This window comes from Etheostoma spectabile, chromosome 11, assembly GCF_008692095.1.
Source record: "Etheostoma spectabile isolate EspeVRDwgs_2016 chromosome 11, UIUC_Espe_1.0, whole genome shotgun sequence".
In the NCBI taxonomy this organism is placed as follows: domain Eukaryota; kingdom Metazoa; phylum Chordata; class Actinopteri; order Perciformes; family Percidae; genus Etheostoma; species Etheostoma spectabile.
Window position 1 is genome coordinate 24,043,831 of NC_045743.1, and position 22,382 is coordinate 24,066,212.

At 40.5% G+C, this 22,382-nt stretch overlaps 1 protein-coding gene across 8 annotated transcripts in view; it reads right to left on the minus strand.

The window, feature by feature from the left end:
- Nucleotides 1-1,547: 1,547 nt before the first annotated feature.
- The window catches only part of slc37a1 (solute carrier family 37 member 1), a 39,332-nt gene continuing 18,497 nt past the window's right edge, over nucleotides 1,548-22,382 (minus strand). For 5 of the 8 annotated variants that reach the window (XM_032530243.1, XM_032530244.1, XM_032530247.1 and 2 more), the window contains exons 8-21: nucleotides 21,266-21,432; nucleotides 20,865-20,917; nucleotides 16,967-17,041; nucleotides 16,416-16,454; nucleotides 13,428-13,550; nucleotides 12,561-12,651; nucleotides 11,193-11,255; nucleotides 10,940-11,025; nucleotides 10,091-10,139; nucleotides 7,462-7,535; nucleotides 7,286-7,364; nucleotides 6,283-6,380; nucleotides 5,223-5,287; nucleotides 1,548-4,678 (exon numbers count right to left, since the gene is read on the minus strand). In XM_032530243.1, the coding sequence (XP_032386134.1) occupies nucleotides 4,663-4,678; nucleotides 5,223-5,287; nucleotides 6,283-6,380; nucleotides 7,286-7,364; nucleotides 7,462-7,535; nucleotides 10,091-10,139; nucleotides 10,940-11,025; nucleotides 11,193-11,255; nucleotides 12,561-12,651; nucleotides 13,428-13,550; nucleotides 16,416-16,454; nucleotides 16,967-17,041; nucleotides 20,865-20,917; nucleotides 21,266-21,432 (1,078 nt within the window). In that variant the 3' untranslated portion in view covers nucleotides 1,548-4,662. The remainder of the gene's footprint in view (nucleotides 4,679-5,222; nucleotides 5,288-6,282; nucleotides 6,381-7,285; nucleotides 7,365-7,461; nucleotides 7,536-10,090; nucleotides 10,140-10,939; nucleotides 11,026-11,192; nucleotides 11,256-12,560; nucleotides 12,652-13,427; nucleotides 13,551-16,415; nucleotides 16,455-16,966; nucleotides 17,042-20,864; nucleotides 20,918-21,265; nucleotides 21,433-22,382) is intronic. The other 3 variants (XR_004334189.1, XM_032530246.1, XM_032530250.1) reach the window with 3 other exon arrangements.

A 22,382-nucleotide genomic window follows, 5' to 3' on the forward strand; every position in this document is an offset into this window, starting at 1 on the left:
GTTTTGGATAATGTTCAGCTTCGGCAGTTTTACCTATATGCTAAAAATATAGGTCTACAATGACTGAGTAGGCTTATGGATAAGTCCATAGCACCCTGTTTATGTGTTAAATTTGTTATTACCCAGAGTGCTTTGTTGAATGGTTTCAATGTTTTGTTTCATTTCATGTGAATACTAGTTTACTAGAGTAGTATTTGAAGTAATGCAGGAAGTGTGCATTTAGTTTCCGTGCTTATTGTGTTTCCATGACACTGTTAGTGAGTAAATTAGGGCGATATGGAGAAAATCAAATATCACAATATGTTTTACCAAATACCTCAATATTGATAATGCAACGATATTGTAGAGTTGACTATAGTTGCTTTCACAAAATCTTTACACCAATGAGATTTTTGATAAATATTAATCAGTAATGTGGATATAAAGACTAAGTGGGTAAAGGCTAATAATAAAACAGTTACAATTCAATTTTAATTTATATAGCGCTAAATCACAACAACAGTTATCTCCCTGCACTTTTCATAAAAGAGCAGGTCTAGACCGTACTCTGTGATGTTATTTACAGAAACCAAACAGTTCCCACCAAGAGCAAGCACTAGGCGACAGAGTCAAGGAAACACTTCCTTTAAGAGGCAGAAACCTCGAGCAGAACCATGGCTCAGGGTGGGCAGTCATCTGCCTCAAACATTTAGGGGGGAGAGAGAGAGAGAGAGAGAGAGAGAGAAGAGAGAGAGAGAGACGCAGCAAGCGATAGGAGAGAGAAGAGGGGCGAGAGAGCACAAGACACTGGGAAAGGGAAGAAGTCGAGTTAGTAACATGCATTAATGGGATGAGGTTGCATACAGATGGATAGAAGGAGGAGGAGAGAGGTGCTCAGTGCATCATGGGAAGTCCCCCGGGAGTCTAGGCCTATAGAAGCACAACTAACTATAGGATTTAACTCTTAAATGTGAAGATGGTGTGTGCGTCCTGAACCCAAACTGGAACCTGGTTCCACAGGAGAGGAGCCTGACAGCTGAACGCTCTGGCTCCCGTTCTACTTTTAGAGACTCTAGGAACCACAAGTAACCCTGAGCGTAGTGCTCTTGTAGGGTTGTGAACAGTTCCCTTAAGCTACTTTGGCTGTTAACACACTGTTTGTTTTTCACTTCAAACCCCAGGGTGGTAAAAGTGAAGGCAGAGGGTGAAGTTTGGATTATTAAGTGGCATTAAATCCCATCTCAAATCAGGGCTCAATATGCTTGTAACCAACCCTATACCAATCCGTGTGTGTGTGTGTGTGTGTGTGTGTGTGTGCACCGTCTTGTCTGCCTGTGTCACTGAGTGGTTTCTGTCTGTCAGGTGCTTACCATTTCAGATGACACCTGCCACCTCCAGCTGAGACTCAGGGCCACTCCATGCCATGAATTAGACTGATTTAGCCAACCTGTAGTAGAGAACGCTGCAAGAAGAGCAGTCAAAAACATGACCCTGGAACAGTTAAGTGAAGAAAACAATTGGTTTATTTGTTTTCCCCAGAACGCTTTGGTTGTAAACCATCCCCCTTTTTTACAAAATCAACTGCCCAGCAAAAATTCATACAACAAACAAGGCACACAATGTTTCAAGTACTAGGCCTACCACTGACACATAATATACACGTGTGGTCTTGTTCTAAGAAAGGCCTAATGATATCTCAATGCTACATCACAAAGTTTACGTTTAAAATATAAATTTATATGACAAAACAAGGTGTTTGTATTTTGTGGAGCTGTGTGCCACAGCCAGTAAATTAGCAGAATATAAATTTTAAATGTTAAACAAATCTGGAAAACAAATCAATAATCATCAACTTATTGTATCTAAGTTTTCTGATTTTCAACGATAGGATTTTTTTTGTTTGCAAGATTAGACATTGAAGACAAAATGTAGTCACTGTGACCAATTAGCTTAAACACAACTCTAACAGATCGACATTGCACTGCAAAATATATCCATATCCATATGAGGTTTGACAAGTCAGTTATCTAATTTGACAAGAACATTACATTCAGAAGATCTCAGATCCCACCCACACACAGAAAAAAAACATTTTTTACATTAAAATACAACTTTGGTGCCTTCATTTCATAACAAATAAAAAAACAAACCACCACAAAACTGACAGGAATAACTTAAACGACTTAAAAAAGTAATCTCTTATTTAAATCCCCATAATGTCTTTGGTTCAATAAGGCAAAGGTGACAGTGAAACAGCAGCTTCCACTCAGTAGAGGAGGGTTGTAGTGGTCTTGGTTTGTCCTCCTTTCAGTCATACAGCAGCCCTCTGGCATTTGTCCACTCATTCTTTCTTTTTAACAGAGCTACTTGTCAGAATCGGAAAGCACCAGCTCTATATTGTACACATAGGAAGCTACTAGTGTTTCCATTCAGGATAAAGAGTCAGTTCCCGTAAATTACAAACGAATTTTCAAACTTCCCTGTTGTGGTATCCATCATTGTGGACAGGTTTGGTTTTATTTGTCCAGGTTGAGATTTTTGCCTCTACCCAAATCACTCCTTTCAATATAAATGTGAAGTTAGCATTAAAATATGACATTTAAAATTGTTGTACCTACAGAAACAGTGTTGTAGATAATTCACAGAAACAGTCCAGTGGTTTTAAAATAACATGGACACTATTTCTGGCAAGATGTTGATTTTAATTGTCATGTCACTTCCTAATGACTTGACAAATACAACTACAGGTAGTGAGATTGTTCTTCATTTGGGTGAACTATCCCTTTTAAAAAGGTGCCTTGTGCTGTTTTTTGTGTAAACAAACAAAAGTTGTATTTAACATTCAGTGTTGATCACCAAAATGCATTTCATGCATCCTGGAGCCGTGACAAAACTGTTGAATGCATTCACTTCCTCATAAACGTCTGAAAAGCTGATATTTTAGTATTTTGAATTATGAATAGCTATATCCTGCTTAGCTTCATGTGTGAAAGGGATCACAGAGATTCACTTGCCTTTTTTGGGCAAAGGTACACATAATTCTGACACAAAATATCTGAATCTTTTTTACAGCTACTCCACTGAACAACATCAGGAACTAATGGATCTTAAAGGGGCTGTACTCAATACTCAGAACATTAATATAGTAATATATGGAGCAACACGGTCCAGAGCTGAGAATAAAGTCTCTCTCCCTCTCCCTCTCTCTCCCTCTCTCCCTCTCCCTCTCTCTCCGTGTGTGTGTGTGTGTGTGTGTGTGTGTTGTAATCTAAGCTTCTTTGTTTTTTGTTCTGAGCGTCCATGTTAGTGCACGTGTGTTGTGCATCGGTTTCAGACGCGGAGAGCCGTGACAAAGTTTGACAGTATTTGACGAGTTGGGGAAGGTCTGTGAGAGATGTGTGCAGGCTTCAGGTTACAGCGGATAATTACAGGAATTTACTGGTTTTACAACATGATGGATCCCATCAGGCCTGGAGAACAGACTGAATTAGCATTTAGTTTAAGTTCATTCAATTTAGTCCGATGTTGGGTTCTTCAAAACAATTTTCTAATGAGGGGGGTTATTCTGCCATAACCAATCATTAGTGACCGTTGTATCTGTCCATCTTAAGTCAGCGTTTGGCAACATGGAAGCTACAATGGCGGTTGCTAGGAGGAGTTAACATCTTTCACAATTTTTGCTGTTGTCATTTTTTTCGGGTATGGCACAGAAACCAAATTCTGACAACCCCATTCTTAATCCCTCTTGAAAAGCTTTAATGGGATGTAGTTTTTTTTTCAAGTTGCCAATGAGCACAACTAAAGGACTAAAACCAGGGTAGATGCCACCAAGCCTACGCTGAAAAGCTGTGGGTTTAGGTATACAATTACAATACTCCCTTACGTATAATAGTTCAGATAGTTAGGATTAGATATAAACTTGACTGTTATGGTTAGAGATGTTATGGTTAGGTCAGTGTTGGTGAGCTTATAAGGATAAGAAAAGGAGGATAACTACAGGCATGGAAGTTGCTGTTTCAAAGATTGCTATCTAAAATAAATAGCTGTGGCCGTTTGGCGTTTTGATATACATGTAGAAGTAAGGCTAGTTTCATAAATCTGCCAATCCTTAGAGTAGAATAAGCAGGTAGTGTGTTCAAGCTCAAATTGGCTCCCATTGAAAATAGAGGAAGATGAGAGAAAGCGTAAGGAAGCTGAGTATGTGTACAATTCTGTGTGCAAGTACAGTATGTGCAGATGAATCCTCCACACTGAAATCTGCAGCAGTTCCTTTTGGTTCAACAGCCAGAACATCAGCTCTTCCTCAGGAACACAATTACAGTCTTGTTTACAGTACAGTGCTGTAGCTGGTGTAGCACTGGGTGCGCACGTGTGCTATGTTTTATCAACATGAGCATGTGTGTGTTTGTGTGTGGTGAATGTCTCATGTCAGGGAGCAACCAGGTATTGTCGGAGCCACAGTCCATTTTAGGCTTAGACAAGTGGTTTCAATACACTGTGTGAGTGTGTGTGTGTGTGTGTGTGTGTGTGTGTGTGTGTGTGTGTGTGTGTGTGTGTGTGTGTGTGTGTGTGTGTGTGTGTGTGTGTGTGTGCGTGTGCGTGTGCGTGTGCGTGTGCGTGTGTGTGTGCGTGTGCGCACGTGTGCACGTGTGTTCCTATGTGGAGGCAGTGCAATCAAAGTGTTCAGTGCTCCTTTAACCTGTTGAGACAAACATTAAAACCACGTTGAGAAAAGGCTTTCATTACGTTTTACAGTCTGGTCCAAAAAGCTCTGTGAAAACTGTCCATGAATTATCCTTTTCTTTTTCTTACTGTATACCTTTTGGCTAAGTAAATTACTCAAGCTATTAGTTAGTTCAGGCCTTTGATGTTACAAAAGAAAAATCATATTACAGACACAATAATCTTTATATTAGTTATGAAAAACCTAACAGTAACCCCATTAAATCCCGCTTGTCTCGGCAGTCTGCCAAGTATCGTGCAGGGATGCTACTGCTACAAATAATAACAATAATAATAATAGAAAAAATACCACAAGCACATACTGTAATATATTCTGCAAACATTAAATAAATAAACACTTAACTGGTACTATCTTTTAATGCACTGTATATGTGATCATTGTTATATTTGCTTTTGAATATAAGTGGAGAAAGCTATTTTGAATATTTCAAAATGATTACCAATGTGGATGTATGAGAGACAGGGTGTGAAGGGATGAAGAGGAGAATACCAGGACTTACTCTACAGCCGAGATGGGACGGGATTTAGTCGAAGTCAGTTCTTTTGACACGAGCCGGAGCAAGAGCTGCACACACACAAACACAAAGTCAATTTTATTTTTTACAGTTTTTATTTCTTAACCCTTTAAATCCTATTGTTATTGTGTAGAGCTGGTATAAAAACTTGCATTTAAAGTTGCATTAATTGATTTTTTTGGTGACAGCAGAACAAGCTGAAACCCAATTATCATCTTATTAAGATGTTATGGCAACATCAACATTCATTTGGAGTGGTTTGTGTCCACGTGATGAATATACATCCAATATTCACTCTCCTTTTTGCTCTGTTTTGGTCTCTAGCTTCTCCTGAGAAAATATCTGGCTAAACTCGGTTCGGTAAAAATCCCCCGAGCTAGAACCAACAATCAAATCTAGGAAATTCTTGAAACGTTGAACCAAAACAAATTACAGTAATGTATTCCTTTCTGCTGTAACGCAGTAATATCGCATTACTAATTAATTTTCGGTAATATTATACTTAATACAATTTCAGTAACGCGAGATACAACGCATTTTAACGCAACATTTTTTTTTTTTCTTTTAAGTGAGTGTTATTTCATGCTTAAAACTGAACAACATGAATTTCTTATGCAAGTGCTTTAAATAAACATTTTACAACAATGCCATACTTCAATACAACTGTTTGGTACTATACAAAATATTATGAATAACCTATGATGTATTAAAGTGGATAAAGAACTTTATTGATCCGGTGGTGAAATTCACAAACTACCTGCCAAGTCAAACTTCCGGGGATATTCTGGTGAAAGTGACTCAAAGTAATGCAAAAGCAGTGTAACACATTACAATCCAGAGACAGTAATATTGTAATACAACTAATTACTCTCAATCTGTAATGTATTACATTTTGAAAGTATCATGCCTAACACTACGAGTGATACAGTAATTTGATCCACTGTCAAAATAAGAGCATAAAGGACCACTCAATGAAACCTTTTTCCAACCACTACTATTATCGGTAATGACACGTTTATGGATTTATGGATTTTGAAGCACTCACCAACAAAGCAAGGAAGTCCGCCGTCATCAGCATGTAGAAGACCCGATCCCAGCCGCCTGCAGACAGCAGCCCAGCCAGCAGGGGGCCCAGCGCTGCGCCTGACAGAACAAACACAAGCACAACCATTTGTTTGTGTATTTATCTCGACACTTTCATCTCCAACAGCTTGTTCTGGGTTTCATGTTAAATGCTACACTGAACTGAGAAATGACAGAAGATATGCCAACACAAACACCACTATGTACTGTAGATCAATAAAATATAACATTTGTGATATTTCAAATTTAATTCCCAAATTCCTCTGTGCCATAGAGCTCTATTGTTTTTTTTAACCATCAATAAGCCACACTGTTGCACTGACTGACATGCTCCTTCATTACCATCCATGGACACAGACTGTTCTTTATTTTCACTCAATTTCACATACACTGTTCTGCTGCTTTAAATATTAAATAGAGCGCCAAATGTGGACTAACCCTCCACTGAAAATAGTCCTGGTTGAATAACATTTTCAAAAAAATATAGTAGACTTGGAAATCACCGTGTGGAAGTGAAATTTACTGAGAGAAGGACTAAATATTTTGAATAACGGCAGCCTTATCCATTTATTCATTTTATTTTTGTCCTTTGGTAGGTCATATGGCGTATCTGTATTTTTGTATATCAGGTTGTGAATGCTGTGTTCTATTTTGTGAGTGTGTGTTTCAGTGACCTAAATGTAAATGGACTGTTCTTATATAGCGCTTTTCTAGTCTTACCGACTACTCAAAGCTCTTTCACATAGCACAGGAACCGTTCACCATTCACACACTCACACACACTGTAGCAGAGGCTGCCGTACAAGATGCCACCTGCTCATCAGATACACACTCACACACACATCTACACTCCATGGGACTGCAGAGCCAGGGATCGAACCACCTTCCAATTGGCAGGCAACCGCTCTACCACTGAGCCACAGCCGCCCCTGTCCCGTAAATGTCTGTTAATAAGTGATACTGACCTACAGAGCCTGTGCCATCGATGATGGCAGTGACAGTAGACAATGCTCTGGCGTTGCCTTTCAGGCTCTTGTGGGTCCCCTAGGGTCAAAGGTCAGAAGAAAGCATGAATGAGAAGGGGACCTGTGCAAATTGAGTTGATAATCAGTAGACTGGAATAAGAGTTACACATGCTTACCAAATCAGCAGACACTGCAGTGGTGATGAGGGAGTATGGTCCATTGACTAGGCATCCACACACCAACAGCATGCCTGGGAAACACAGTTCTACCTTGAGCTGCGTTGGAAACCGTTCCCGGTCCCCAAAACAGTGCACTATATAGTGTGTTCTCCATTTTGTAGTGGAATTCTCCGCAGGTAATTTCATTCAGTAGACTGTATATAGTCCATGTTAAATACCCACAATGCACAGCCAATTTGGTGTACCCTACATTTTACTCCCATCTACAGTAACACAATGCACCGGAGCAGTGTTTTTCTGGCAGAGAAGAAGAAGCACCCATGAAAACTGAAAAGGAAAAATGGAGCAGGCTTTCGTTTCTAATCATCGGAAATGTAAAATGCAACATATATAATATACAACCTTTTACTTACCTCCTGGGTGCTCAGCTTGTTTCAGGGACATATTAGAAGTAATAAATACATTTTTGTTGGGGTTTGTTTACATGACTCACACAACTAACCGGCGCTCTCCTGATGCAACAACGTTTTTAGTGTAGTGTTTTGTCGTTCCCTATCTAGCTCACTGTTTAATAAACACAATATAAGGAATAGTGAGTGAGCGAATGAGGGAACGGTTTCCAACACAGCTTTGGTTTCAGTTACGGAGATTCTATAGCCCCCCCATGGCACAAACTCCTGTCCCCTCATGCTGGGAACATTTTGATAAAGTTTACTCTCCTTCAGTTTAGAGCAAACCCTGTGGGCAGTACTTCTAGCAGGCATACTACCCCTGATGTCAATGTGTGTTATGATATTAATTATACTATCAGAGCTGCTCATCAGCTGCACCTCATCCTCTTGCACTCTATCACATACTGACATTTACAAATTGCCTTCAACGTATTGTGAGCATAATGAGGCACAGCTGTGAGCATCCTAAGCTCAGTGTGAATGAATTAGGAGCCATCAGTCGTTCCACAGTGCATGCACTGAATGAGCCACTGATGATCAACCAATCAGTGTTGACGAGCTGCTCTCATAAATGTACCCAGATCATGTGAGCTCCTTTATCTGGATGCATGATCAGCAGCTGGACTCACACAGATGGATATTTTGTATTTAAGTGTTGGCATTTCTCTGTTCACTTACATAACATAACTCCAAAATAAAAAGACAGATTCATTAATACACTGCAGAGCAAAAACCCACATCTGTGCCATCTTGGCAGGTGTTTACCTACCCCCCCCTCAAGTCAAATCCAGGCTTCCCGCTATGCTTTAGTCATTTCTTTTTTTTAATTGATTGGTCAGAAATCCATGTCACAGCTTGTGAAAATAGTGTAAGTGTATAATAACTTTTTTATAATGAGTAAAGATGTGGTCAATGTAAACATTAAGAAGAATCACATTCAGTGTGAAATCTTGATTATGTTCATGCTGAATCCCTCATGTCATGAATCGCATGATTTCATCTTTTTCATGTGATTATTTTTAATTTTTAACTTCATCAACATCATGCAAGAACTATTGTAGCTGATCCCTCTCACCCTGGACACAAACAGTTTGAACCCTTCCCCTCTGGCAGGAGGTTTTATCAGTTTGCCATACTGAGTCATAGCAAATATGATACAGAAAGAAACTGAAATTACTGTCTGTAAATATGTCTTTTCCCCAAATAATCAACTTTATCAAAGTGCTAAACCTGAAACTTTGAACTTTTAAAACTACAAATGTAAATTTGCACATCCAATAATTCTAAGATGGAGGTACTGTGGAAATCCTGTGCTCTGCTCTTTCTCAGCATCGCAATTTATTGTTGCTAATAACATTTTAGGCCCTCAGGACCTTAGTCAAGAGTATTAAAATAAGTAATTAAATACTAAAACATTAACAATGGAGCAGATGTAGGGTTAACCATGTCTGACAGGCCTTTATTCCTCTCTGAACTTTGATGTAATCACCATGTAAGAGCTTTTATTAAAGGTCACTGCACTTCACTGTAAAAAATGAGTCACTAGATAAATGTGTCTTATTCCTCTATTTCAGCAAAGCACCTTTTTGATCCTCAATTGACTCTTGAGAGCATTCTTAAGTGTACTAATATGGATCCAGGCTTTTAGAAATCACCAATGTACAGTACAGACTGTCCACCATGTCGGTACGGCAGCAAATTGCTGCCACCATGACAAAAGAAATTCTAAAAGGACATTTTTCACCTTATTATTTTCTTATGTAATTACTAGATACCAAGTTCATCTGTTTTAATAGGAAACTTCTTGTTGTATGCTGACCACTTCTGCGCGCACCAGACAGCCGGCGCTGCTTGAGTTGTTCCATTGTTCCAAGTACAGCATTAAACACAGTTTTTAATGTAGACAAACATGCAGACACATTGCCAGTAGGCAGGGTGTGAATTTGCGTGGGATTTTCCCCTTTGTGGTCAATATATATCCCTGCCTCAGCTAATGATAAATCTGGATTCTTCAGATGCTGAACCCAGAAAATGTTTGGCAGTTTTCAGAATCAACAATGTATTGTTTCTCCAAACACTCACTGAATAATATTCAGTCAATCCACTAATGAATTAAACATGGGATTATTCAGCAAAAGCTCTGATTAGGCAGAGGAGTGAGAGCTGGTACTTACCGATGGTTGGCCCCAAACCGAACTCACTGATCATGGAGAAGCCATACAGCTGCAGGATCAAGAAAAAGCATTGTCAGTCACTATTCATAATTCACAAGTCTGAACACGTTAGCAATAAAGTTTTATCAGAAACCGCTAAAAATGGCAAAAAAATATGCCTCATCGTCTTGATGTTTATCATAAACACAAGACATGTAACGTGTCTAACGCTCCACTGCCAAAAAAAAACAGCAAATATTTTTAGTTAGTAAAATATGTTTGCTACACAGCATGGGGAGCCGGATGCACACAGACCCCTATTTGCGACCCCCCGCAAGCAATCATAGCCATTCAAGTCAATGCTTGATAATCCACCAGCAGAAGCTTGCGTGAAGCGGCTCTCCGCTCCGCTAAAGATATGCGCCCGGCCTATTTTTACGCAAGCCATTTGGACAGCTGAAGGAAGTGAAACAGCGAGAGCATGCAGTCAATTTTCCAAAAGACAACCCCTTGAAATTGTATAAGTTCTCCTCCACAACACCAAGGACAACAAGAGATTTATCTTGGAGGTGGAAAAACATAATACAATATCACAGATCTTTTTTTATAAAATGCCAGAAAAGAGAAGCCATGAAGTGTAACTGTAGGAGTGTCTGCAGGGGAAGGTGGAAAATCTGGGCGAGGCCAGGTGACGCAGTGGAACCTGACTCAGCTGTAAACACCTTCCGCAGGCTCCTGCTCAAAGCCACAAGATGGAGATTCTTCCCAAAGAAGAAATATGGGTCTGAACTTCCTAATCTAACAATGTTAGAAGTCACTAATACTTGGTGTTTGAGTGTGGGTGAGCGTAGCAGCGCAGTGGAAACTTACTGTAGGAGCTGCTAGCAGCAACATGACTGCACAGGTGGTGGCTCTCTTCCCCAGTTTATCAGAGATCACTCCTGCCAAGATCCCCCCTTTGGATGCATGCATTTGACAGACACACACACACACACACACACACGGAAAATAGCATGTAATAGTTTTATAACAAAAAAACAAAGTAAGTAGGCTACTGTCCGTAGCACGCACACACACACACACAAGAGCCAGATAAGAGGATAATGTGAACAAAGGCACCTACCCACTATTCCTCCCACATCAAACAGGGTGGAGAGATCTCCAGCCTTCTTAGCATCGAGGTGAGCTGAGACACACACACACACACACACACACACACACACACACACACACACACACACACACACACACACACACACACACACACACACACTTCAATTCTCTGGCATAGTCTTTTGTTTGACACATGAGTGGTGGTAATAAAACTGAGTGGGTTGGTTAGCCTACACACTGAACCATAGCACAATAAAAATGTGACGTTCCTGTTACAATGCCCAGCCAAAGGCCTGTTCATTAGTGCCGGGCTCCACACTACCCTCAAGTCTTTGGACACACCTTGCCGGTAACCTGATGGACATTAACATGACGGTCCCATGTCTGAATGAGCACATGAGGCAGTAAGCAATCTTACAGGTAAGACTTATAGCAGATCTGTATCTGTACCTTTAAACATGGCACAAGTCAGATCTGAATGCAGTCCGTTTAACATTAAGGCTGTTCTGCCTTCTAATTCACTGCATTATATGTATTACTCAAGGGTGTGCAATCAAACAATCTCCAAACGGGATTGCAATAAACTGTATGTCAATAAGGTATATACAGTAGGCTATATGATGAAAATGTAATTCAATTCAATATGCTTTGTTGGCATTAATGGTAACATTGTTGATAATGCACAGCCCTGCTGCAACTCATAAACAGATCTGCACCAATAGCAATCAGTTTAAGATAGCATTGTTGTGTTGTTTGTTATCAGCCATATCGTCAAAATAGGTGTAAACGGAGGTTTTGGCACATTAATAAGCGGGACATTCAAACAACATCTAATATTTCTGCATTCTTATGCTCAATCTGTTTATAGAGATAAGCTGTGGTCCTCCACACCTTCCTTGACACATGGAGGGGATCTCCAAGTGTCCAAAGATACAAAAATAAGTCACAGTGAACATGTTTTTACACACACACACACACACACCCACCCCACACACCACAAACACACACACACACCCACCACACACACACAACACACACACACACACACACACACACACACACACACACACACACACACACACACACACACACACACACACACACACACACACACACACACAACACCACACACACACCATATCTATCCTATATAAGACTATTTCCTTAATTTTTAACATCTAACACTATCAATTATAATTAGAACAAGCAGATACAGACATCACAATAGCTACCATAAGTTGTTTTAAGCACAGGAATCAATGGAACGATTTTTTTTTTTTTACTTTTACATTATTTTGTTTACTGTGATTAGTGAGAATTCTGTGGAGAAACTGACAAAAAAAAAAGAACAATGGTTGCAGTTCTGTTTGGTGCTCACCTGCTTTGGTGATGTAGAGCGGCAGCCAGAAGAGGAAGGTGTAGCTGACCAGCTTGGCAAACAGCAGACACAAAGAGAACTCAATCACTCCCTACAGAGACAAGCAGCCCACACATTAATACAAGCTTGTTCAGTAGATGTTCTGTGACTGAATGATAGCGGTGTGGCTCATCTGCCCTGATGCAGTAAAACCTTCCTATGATAATGACCGCAAGACTTAGTGGACCCAGTCGGATACAGGGACACACAATCCCTGTCAGAATACGTTGCCACGAGGCATTTTAGAGACTTGCTGACATTCAAAACAGCAGAGAATCTATTCATAGACTCTAGGGCACGGCCTTATCAAACAGCAGACAAAAAAACTTTAGTGACCAGCCGGTGAACATATTCAGATATCTTGCTCAAGAGCTGGTAGAGACAAAGACAGAGCTAAAAAAAAGTAACTATTGGGCTTACATTTATCAAGGGGTCAGAAACCCAACACCAAATGAATGTTGCTCTGTAACTGCTTGATATGTAAATACGGTAAGCATATTTTTCCAAACAAGTTTGACATAACTTAAAACTTGAAAAAGGGGATATGTTAATGATGTGTTCACTTGTTCAACTTGTTTGTAGGGTGAGCCCTTCCAAACAGCTGCCCCAAAGTGGCCAAAAATCAGTTTTTGCAGGATTTAAGTAATGGCATGTGCCTGATGTCAAGAGAATAGATCTTTTTGATCTGACTTTTTGATAAGTTGGATGAGCAGGGGAAACTGGGGACTAGAACAATCAGGATGACTCTACATAAGCATGACCTCAGCTAAACAATTCCATGGTTTTAAGTAAGATTTGTGTGCATCTGTGAGTGGACGGGTAACTGACGGGTATGCGTAGCGCTCCCATGAAGCTGATGGCGGACGGCTCGGACTCCCTCTTCACCACCACGACAGGCTGCGCGGGGACACACACGCTGTCCCTGGGCAACAGCAGCTCCGTGTCATAACTCTGAAGGAGAGGAGGAGAGAGGGACAAGCAAGGGAAAGCTCAGGGGCTGCAGGTGGAACTGTTGTATGTTTCATTCATTTTTAAACAAAACATTCTCAGCTGAGTTCATGCAGGAACTGAGATAACTTGAATGGTAACCTGACACATTCAGTGCGTTGACGTGCCCAGCACTAACCTGGGTTAAGGTCTTATATATATATATATATATATTTATATATATATAGTTATATAGTTGCAGTTGATGTGAAGGTCTAGTGTACTGGGGTTGTTTTTATACGCACCTGAGACCTGATTGATCCATTATTAGTCACAGGTGAAGCTCATTGACAAGCGACAACACTTATGTCTTTGCAAATTGACTCAATGGGGTTTACCAAGCTGGGAAATTAGAATACTTTTTGACAGTTTCGTTTTGCACTGAAACATTATTACAAAAGCTGTTGGGATTAAAATGAGCCATTTCTTGTAAATAAATCTTAATTAGAAATATATTCAGCGGCACTTCAGGTCAATTGTACACAAGCGCGCGCGCGCAGCGCACACACACACACACACACACACCACACACACACACACACACCCCACACACCCACACAACACACCACACACACACACACACACACACACACACACACACACACACACACACACCCACACACACCACCACACACACACACACACACACAACACACACACACACACACACACACACACACACACACCCACAACACAAAGTATTCGGCCCCCTTGAACTTTTCAACCTTTTGACAGGCTACAAACAAAGATATAAAATTTTATTTTTGTGAAGAATCACCCACAGTGGGACACAATTGTAAAGTGAAACAAATCTATTGGATATTTTAAACTTTTTTAGCAAATAAAAAAACTGAAAAGTGGTGCGTGCAAAATGATTGGGCCCTACTTTCAGTGCAGCAAACTCACTCCAGAAGTTCAGCGAGGATCTCTGAATGATCCATGTTGTCCTAAATGACGATGATGGTATAATAGAATCCACCTGTGTGTGATCAAGTCTCTGTATAAATGCACCTGCTCTGTGATAGTCTCAGGGTTCTGTTGAAAGCGCAAGAGCATCAGAGAGACCAGGAAACACACCAGGCAGGTCCGTAAACGTGGTGGAGAGTTTAAAGCCGATTTGGATACAAAGATTTCCCAGCTTTAAACATCCAAGGAGCACTGTGCAAGCCGATCATTTTAGAATGGAAGGATATCAGACCACTGCAAATCTACCAAGACCTGGCCGTCCCTGTAAACTTTCAGCTCAGACAAGGAGAAGACTGATCAAGATGCGCCAGAGGCCCATGATCACTCTGGATAACTGCAGAGAACTACAGCTGAGGGGGGAGTCTGTCCTAGGACAACAATCAGTCGTACACTGCACAAATCTGGCCTTCATGGAAGAGTGGCAAGAAGAAAGACCATTTCTCAAAGATATCCATAAAAGTCTCGTCTAAAGTTTGCCACAAGCCACCTGGGAGAACACACCAAACAGTGGAAGAAGGTGCTCTGGTCAGATGAAACCAAAATCCAACTTTTTGGCCACAATGCAAAACGATATGTTTGCGTAGAAGCAACACAGCTCATCACCTCCAACACACACCACCCCCTGTCAAACGTGGTGGCAGCATCATGGTTTGGGCCTTGCTTTTTTAATTTAAATTGACAGTAGTCCTATACAGCCTCTGGCCAGGTCATGTGAAAGGAATGGCTCAAACAGTTCCTGGAAAAAAAAGGTAAAAAAAAAAAATATACGCAAAATCACAAAGAAGGTTCAAAAAAAACGACCAGGTGTTGAATGGCCAAGTCAAAGTCCAGACCTGAATCCAATCCAGAATCTGTGGAAATAACTGCAAACTGCTGTTCACAAACGCTCTCCATCCAACCTCACTGAGCTCCAGCTGTTTGCAGGAAGAATGGGCAAGAATTTCAGTCTCTCGATGTGCAAAACTGATAGACATACCCCAAGCGACTTGCAGCTGTAATCCAGCAAAAGGTGGCTCTACAAAGTATTAACGCAAGGGGGCCCAATAATTTTGCACGCACCACTTTTCAGTTTTTTATTTGCTAAAAAAGTTTAAAATATCCAATAGATTTCGTTCCACTTTATTTATGGCCTTTATTGATAGGTCAGCTTGAAGAAAGGGAAGGGAAAGGGGGGGACAACATGCAGCAAAGGGCCACGGGCCGGACTCGAACCCACAGCTGCTGCTGAGAACTCAGCCAACATGGGGTGCACACTTTACTGGGTGAGCTAGAAGTTGCACGTAAACGCACTGATTGTGTGACAAAAAATGAAAGAGATAACTTAGCCAAACTGTGATTTGACTTTATCCAACTAAGCAACCAATTAAAACACCCTAATTATTCCAGGAAAAAAAAGAATGTTACACAAAAGCACATACATATTATACAATAATATCAATGCAAGCATGAATCTAGGTGTGTAAACTCATTTGGTGTAACAGGTGGGCAGGGTTTCTGTTGAGACCAATGCAGTAAGTGAAATAACAATTGAATGTGGTAAACCCAACCAAACTATTACTCCAAAAAGGCTCAAGAACCCCTGAGGCTAAATCCAAATGTCCCAACTTCCCCGCACTTGCAGACTTGACTGGCGTGACCGCAGCAATACCGAGGGCTGTTTAATCCCAAAAGTATATTATTCATCAAGTACAAAAGAACATAAGCACTCTTTCTGCAGCCTACAGAGAGTCCACCATAGTGACATGCCCCAAGGCCTCAGCCCACAAGTCGAGAGGATGTACATTTGGATTCAGCCCACGAATGATTTTATTGTTTATCCAGCATCCCCCAAAATCTGACCATGGAAGCACCGCAGGAACTGACCTTCCTGTTTTGAACCCTATCCTCGTAACAGTAGTACTCCTGAATGGATTACAATGACATGTTAAAATGCTACTTACAGTACACTCATTATTGGAGTATTAATTGATTATTTTTGCGGTTAAAGCTACAACAGGTGCTTTCTCTTTACCATGGATGATTAGTAATTGTCAGCGCAATAATGTAGCTCTTTGACTGGATCCAAAATGTGCTGGTTATGTTTAAGATCAATGAAAAAAGTGTTTTTGGGCTGTTGTTTTCCATTCAAGCTGTTGAAACTTTGATTTCTCAATAAATGAACATTCAATTTTACTGTTTTAGTTATTTCACATGACAGATTTATCCGTATTTGTGTTTTTCTCCACGGTAAGAAGTAGGCGGGGCTCAGGTGGAATAAGGTGATGTTCCAAACTTGTGCACAAATCAGGGTTTGCAACATTTAGATTAGAATCTGATGACGGTTGTTGGGTTGTTTGGTCACTGACCATCAAATCAGATTAAAGCCTCACAGTCCTGATAAAAACAGTAGCAATACCTGTCAAATACACACACACCTGAGTTTTGTTGTCTTTGTACTGCATATACATCTCTGTCTGTCCATTTACACCAGTCCAACTCTTGGTTGGAACCTGCTTGAAAAGAGAATACATCACATTGTTATTCACATATGTTCAACTTCATTTATCAGGCATTAAAAGGATAAAAGGGCCATCCACACGAAAGATAACAATTCTGATCACTATATCTAAAATTATACACTCACCTAAGGGATTATTAGGAACACCATACTAATACTGTTTGACCCCCTTTCGCCTTCAGAACTGCCTTAATTCTACGTGGCATTGATTCATAAGTGCTGAAAGCATTCTTTAGAATGTGGCCCATATTGATAGGATAGCATCTTGCTGTTGATGGAGATTTGTGGGATGCACTCCAGGGCACGAAGCTCCCGTTCACCCATCCCAAAGATGCTCTATTGGGTGGAGATCTGGTGACTGTGGGGGCCATTTTGTACAGTGAACTCATTGTCATGTTCAAGAAACCAATTTGAAATGATTCGAGCTTTGTGACATGGTGCATTATCCTGCTGGCATAGCCATCAGAGGATGGGTACATGGTGCCATAAAGGGATGGACATGGTCAGAAACAATCTCAGTAGCCGTGGCATTTAAACAATGCTCAGTTGGCACTAAGGGGCCTAAAGTGTGCCAAGAAACATCCCTCCCACATTACACACCACCACCAGCCTGCACAGTGGTAACAAGGCATGATGGATCCATTTTCTCATTCTGTTTACGCCAAATTCTAACTCTACCATCTGATTGTTCAACAGAAATCAAGCTCATCAGACCAGGCAACATTTTTCCAGTCTTCACTGTCCAATTTTGGTGAGCTCTTGCAAATTGTACCTCTTTTTCCTATTTTGGTGGAGATGAGTGGAACCGGTGGGGTCTTCTGCTGTTGTAGCCCATCCGTCCTCAAGTTGTGCTTGTTTGTGGCTTCACAAATGCTTTGCTGCATACCTCGGTTGTTACGAGTGGTTATTTCAGTCAAAGTTGCTCTTCTGTCAGCTTGAGAAAGCTTTGTGAAATACTCAGACCAGCCTAAGTAGATGGTAAAGTCCACACAACTATAACAACGACAGTGGTGAACGATATTGTTTTAACAGTGATTTGATAAACGATGGAAACACTGACAGCCAATCAAAATCCATCTGAATCTACAACATGACACGGCTGATGACTCTGCAGAGAGATGATGTATTTGTTCCACACAGGTTGGACAGTGGTGTGATACAACTTTTCCACTTCCTTAGACCCACTGTATCTCTGTGTATTTTTAAAAATGAGTACTTTAGAGTATTTCTCATGTCACAGAAACTACTGAGAGTGAATCTTCTGTTACTGGTGATGTGTCAGTGTTTCTGCACACACCCGGTAATAACCTCTTCAGTTCATAAAATGTCCCTGAATTTACAAATATGTAGGATATTACTACACACATTCCTGTAATCTTACCTTTCAACGTCTACAGCATAAGTGTATTATGTATTATTATCAGCTGGAGCATGCAGCGAAAGGTTATTTTATCACATAGTGTGTGTGTGTGTGTGTGTGTGTGTGTGTGTGTGTGTGTGTGTGTGTGTGTGTGTGTGTGTGTGTGTGTAAAGCTACAGTTGCCACTTTAGACAGCTGCTGCTTGGGAGACTGTAGCTATAGTGACTGTTATTATCATACTTAACGTTGAGTGCTCCGTGGTCGTGCTGCATTTACACTGTCACGTGTACATTTGTTCAATCAATCTTTATAGTAGAATTGTATGGAAGTCCAATTTTATTATTGCGTTGTAAGGTGTCTTTTGGCTTTCGAACAGGTTGATTAGATTCTCGTAAATAACTAAGAAATCAAAAACACAACGGGAAATCTGGCAGCAGATCTCGTTTTAGGTGAAACTTGTCCTAAATGGGACATCTTGATAACTTCATTCACCTTCATTGGTGCCATCTGCTGTTACTATGATTTAACAGCTGCTAGATCAAGGGCCTCATTAATAAACACGGTGTACGCCGCTCTCTATGCAAGAACTGGGATTTATAAAAACAGGAAATGTGCGGCCCTCCACAGACACTCTGACCCAGGCGTACGCACAGAAACGGCTGAAATGAGAAACAGCCACACCGACCACAGTTGAATGAAACACCAAAAATGCAAACATTTTTTAAAATTTAAATATTGCCTTTCATTAATAATATGAAGAATTCACAAAGCCATTCTTACGATTAATAGCCTACACAAACACCTGTTTGATTGATTTGCTTCGCTACAGACCTACATCTCACTTCTGTTCCATCTTTGTTGGGAGTACCAATGTAAGGACTACTAGCCAGTCAGAAGCAGAATATAAGGGCGTGCCATGCTAGCAGCTAGGCGAGCATTATAACATGTGTTACAAAATGAAGCAGGTTTGTCATCATTAATGTATAACAGAATCTGTAAAGTGACTCATTTGTGAGGTTTCCTGATATTCCAGAGAATTAACCAGATCCACTGAATGAATCGCCCCTCGGGGACAAATAAAGGTCTTGAACTTGAGCTGACTTCCTCTGCCTGGACTATGCAGCTGGGTGACAAATAAAGGCAAAAACAACAGAAATGTTGTTAAATCTCTACTGGAGGGAAGAACACCATTCTTTTCATTATGCGTTTGCCAGATGGCTCTGGAGAGTGCTCTCTACAGGAGAGGCCCTTTTACACAGACCGTGATTTATGTGCATGTCATCTAAAAGTGTATCACTCAAAGTAACAATACACGCACAAGACAATTTCATCTTTGATAAGACAGGTTCAGCCAATCGCTGAACAAGCGACATCACATGGCAACAGCTACATAGCAACATGCACTGTAACAACAATGGACCTTCTGGCAGAGGCTGACACTCCTTAGTGAAGTCCCTACAAACTAAATTCCGGTATGGGCTAGTCAAATTAAAACAGGTTGTACTAAATAGACCTTACACTTAGAAACACAGGTTTGAGTTAGTCTCTCCTCTCTGTGCACTGACACATCAGAAGAGCATGCTTAGTCTTGCTAACAGCATCTCCTCTGACTCCATGCATGACTATGAATATCAACTTTTGCTTTCTAAAAAAGACATTTAAATTCTTTGTTTATTGACAAAAGACTCAAGCTCTTTACATCAGGCTATCCTGTTGCTAAACCGAAATCATTGTGCTCCCAATTCAGATCTGGATCAGAAAATATCATGAAACATGTTTTTGTTGTCATGGCTGTTGATGTGTTTTTATCTTTGTTTTTGTGTAATTGTTTAACTCTGTGTGTACTTTTCTTATCTTTTTGAGCAGAGTTGCTCGGGAACACCAAATTAATTTTAATGTAGACCGATAATAGAGTTGCATCATATTGTGTTTACTTGTCATAATGGGCACAGCTGATTGAAGTGGATTAACACGCTTTCAAAGTGGCCCACTGTTATCTGTCCCTTCGTGGTGTTGAACTTTATTGAAATAATTGGGACTAAATTCTTCACACTAGATGTAAATATGTTTGATGCAACAATTTAGCCTCAACACATTGTTCCCAAACATTCTTAAGGTTGAGTTGGGTTCCGATCTGCTAACTGTAAAGGGTTTATCATACGATTCACATTATTTTCAGCCCTCGTGCCCTGTATAGAAGTAACTGCATTTGTTAAGTTTCACCACTCATTTATTAAGGTTTTTCCTTTCATTTGCTACCAATCTGTATAACGTATAATCTCAATTTCATTTCACAAAAAATTTAGCAATATGTGTGAATCCCAAATTGAGACACACACTATTTTGGCACCAGTGAATGCTGGTACAGATTACACAGTGGCACATTTAAAAAAATCACAAAGAAAGAAGGCAATTGTGTTTCCATTTACTAAAAAAAGAAATGCTCTGTACTTACACTCTTGCCTGGAGAGGAACTTTGAGCATGTATGCTTTTCAGGTCATTTGGATCTGGAGAGGGAAAAATAAGTTAATGCTGCTATTCAGACTCACAGCTGTGAAGTCCTGCTAAGAGCTGCTTCTCTTCTTCAGAGAGCCAGCAAACAGAAAAAAACAACTACTCTCACAGCTAGTTACAGTTTGTCTTTCTTCTTTAGGCTTGTGTACAAACAATTAGTGTGGGAATTAGCACTGTAGCTGGAAACTTAAGTTAGCAAAGGAAGAAAAAAGTTAAGCTCTTTAATATGTGAATTAACTGCACAATATGCTAAATCCTTCATACAAAATATGACCAAGCCAATGACCAATAAAAATATAATAAACGTATTGCCATCAAGCAGATAAGGAGGCTGCGCTCACGCTCAATGAGGAAGAAGAAGCAGACGATGCCCATGACTGCAATGATGATCCCCGGTACAATGAAGGACATGCCCCAGTTGGAGGAGACCCAGTAGCCGGCGATCAGAGAGCCCAAGATGTTTCCCACTGAGGTGTGAGAGTTCCACAGCCCCATGATGAGTCCACGCCTAACAGGAAGATAGACACATTAGGGCATTTGGGACTTTCAGAGACAGCTATTTCTCTCTCACTCTCCTCCTTGCTGGCCACAGCCAAAACCATTGTCAAGGATGTCGCCCAACCAAACCATGGTCTTTTCACTATACAGTACTGTGTGTGTGTGTATATACACAGTACAAGCCAAGAGTTTGGACACACCTTCTCATTCAATCCGTTTTTTTTATTTTCATGACTATTTACATTGTAAATTATCACTGGAGGCATCAAAACTATGAATGTACACATGTGGAATTATGTACTTAAAAAAAAGTGGGAAATAACTAAAAACATGTCCTATATTCTAGTTTCTTCAAAGTAGCCACACTTTGCTTTTTTGATAGCGCTGCAAACCCATGGTGTTCTCTCAATGAGCTTCATGAGGTAGTCACCTGAAATGGTTTCCACTTCACAGGTGGGCCTTGTCAGGGTTAATTAGTGGAACTTCTTGTCTTATTAATGGAGTTGGGACCATCAGTTGTGTTGTGCAGAAGTCAGGTTGATACACAGCCAACAGCCCTATTGGACAACTGTTAGAATTCATATTATGCCAAGAACCAATCAGCTAAGTAAAGAGAAATAAGTGGCCATTATCACTTTAAGAAATGACGGTCAGACGGTCCGGAAAACTGCGAAAAATTTGAATGTGTCCCCGAGTGCAGTCACAAAAACCATCAAGCGCTGCAACAAAACTGGCTCACATAAGGACCGCCCCAGGAAAGGAAGACCAAGATTCACCTCTGCTGCTGAGGATAACTTCATCTGAGTCACCAGCCTCAGAAATCACAAGTTAACAGCAGCTCAGATTAGAGACCAGATGAATACCACACAGAGTTCTAGAAGCAGACACATATGACCCAGTTTGCGTTTAGTTGGACCATTATTTATTTTTCAACAGGACAATGACCCCAAACACACCTCC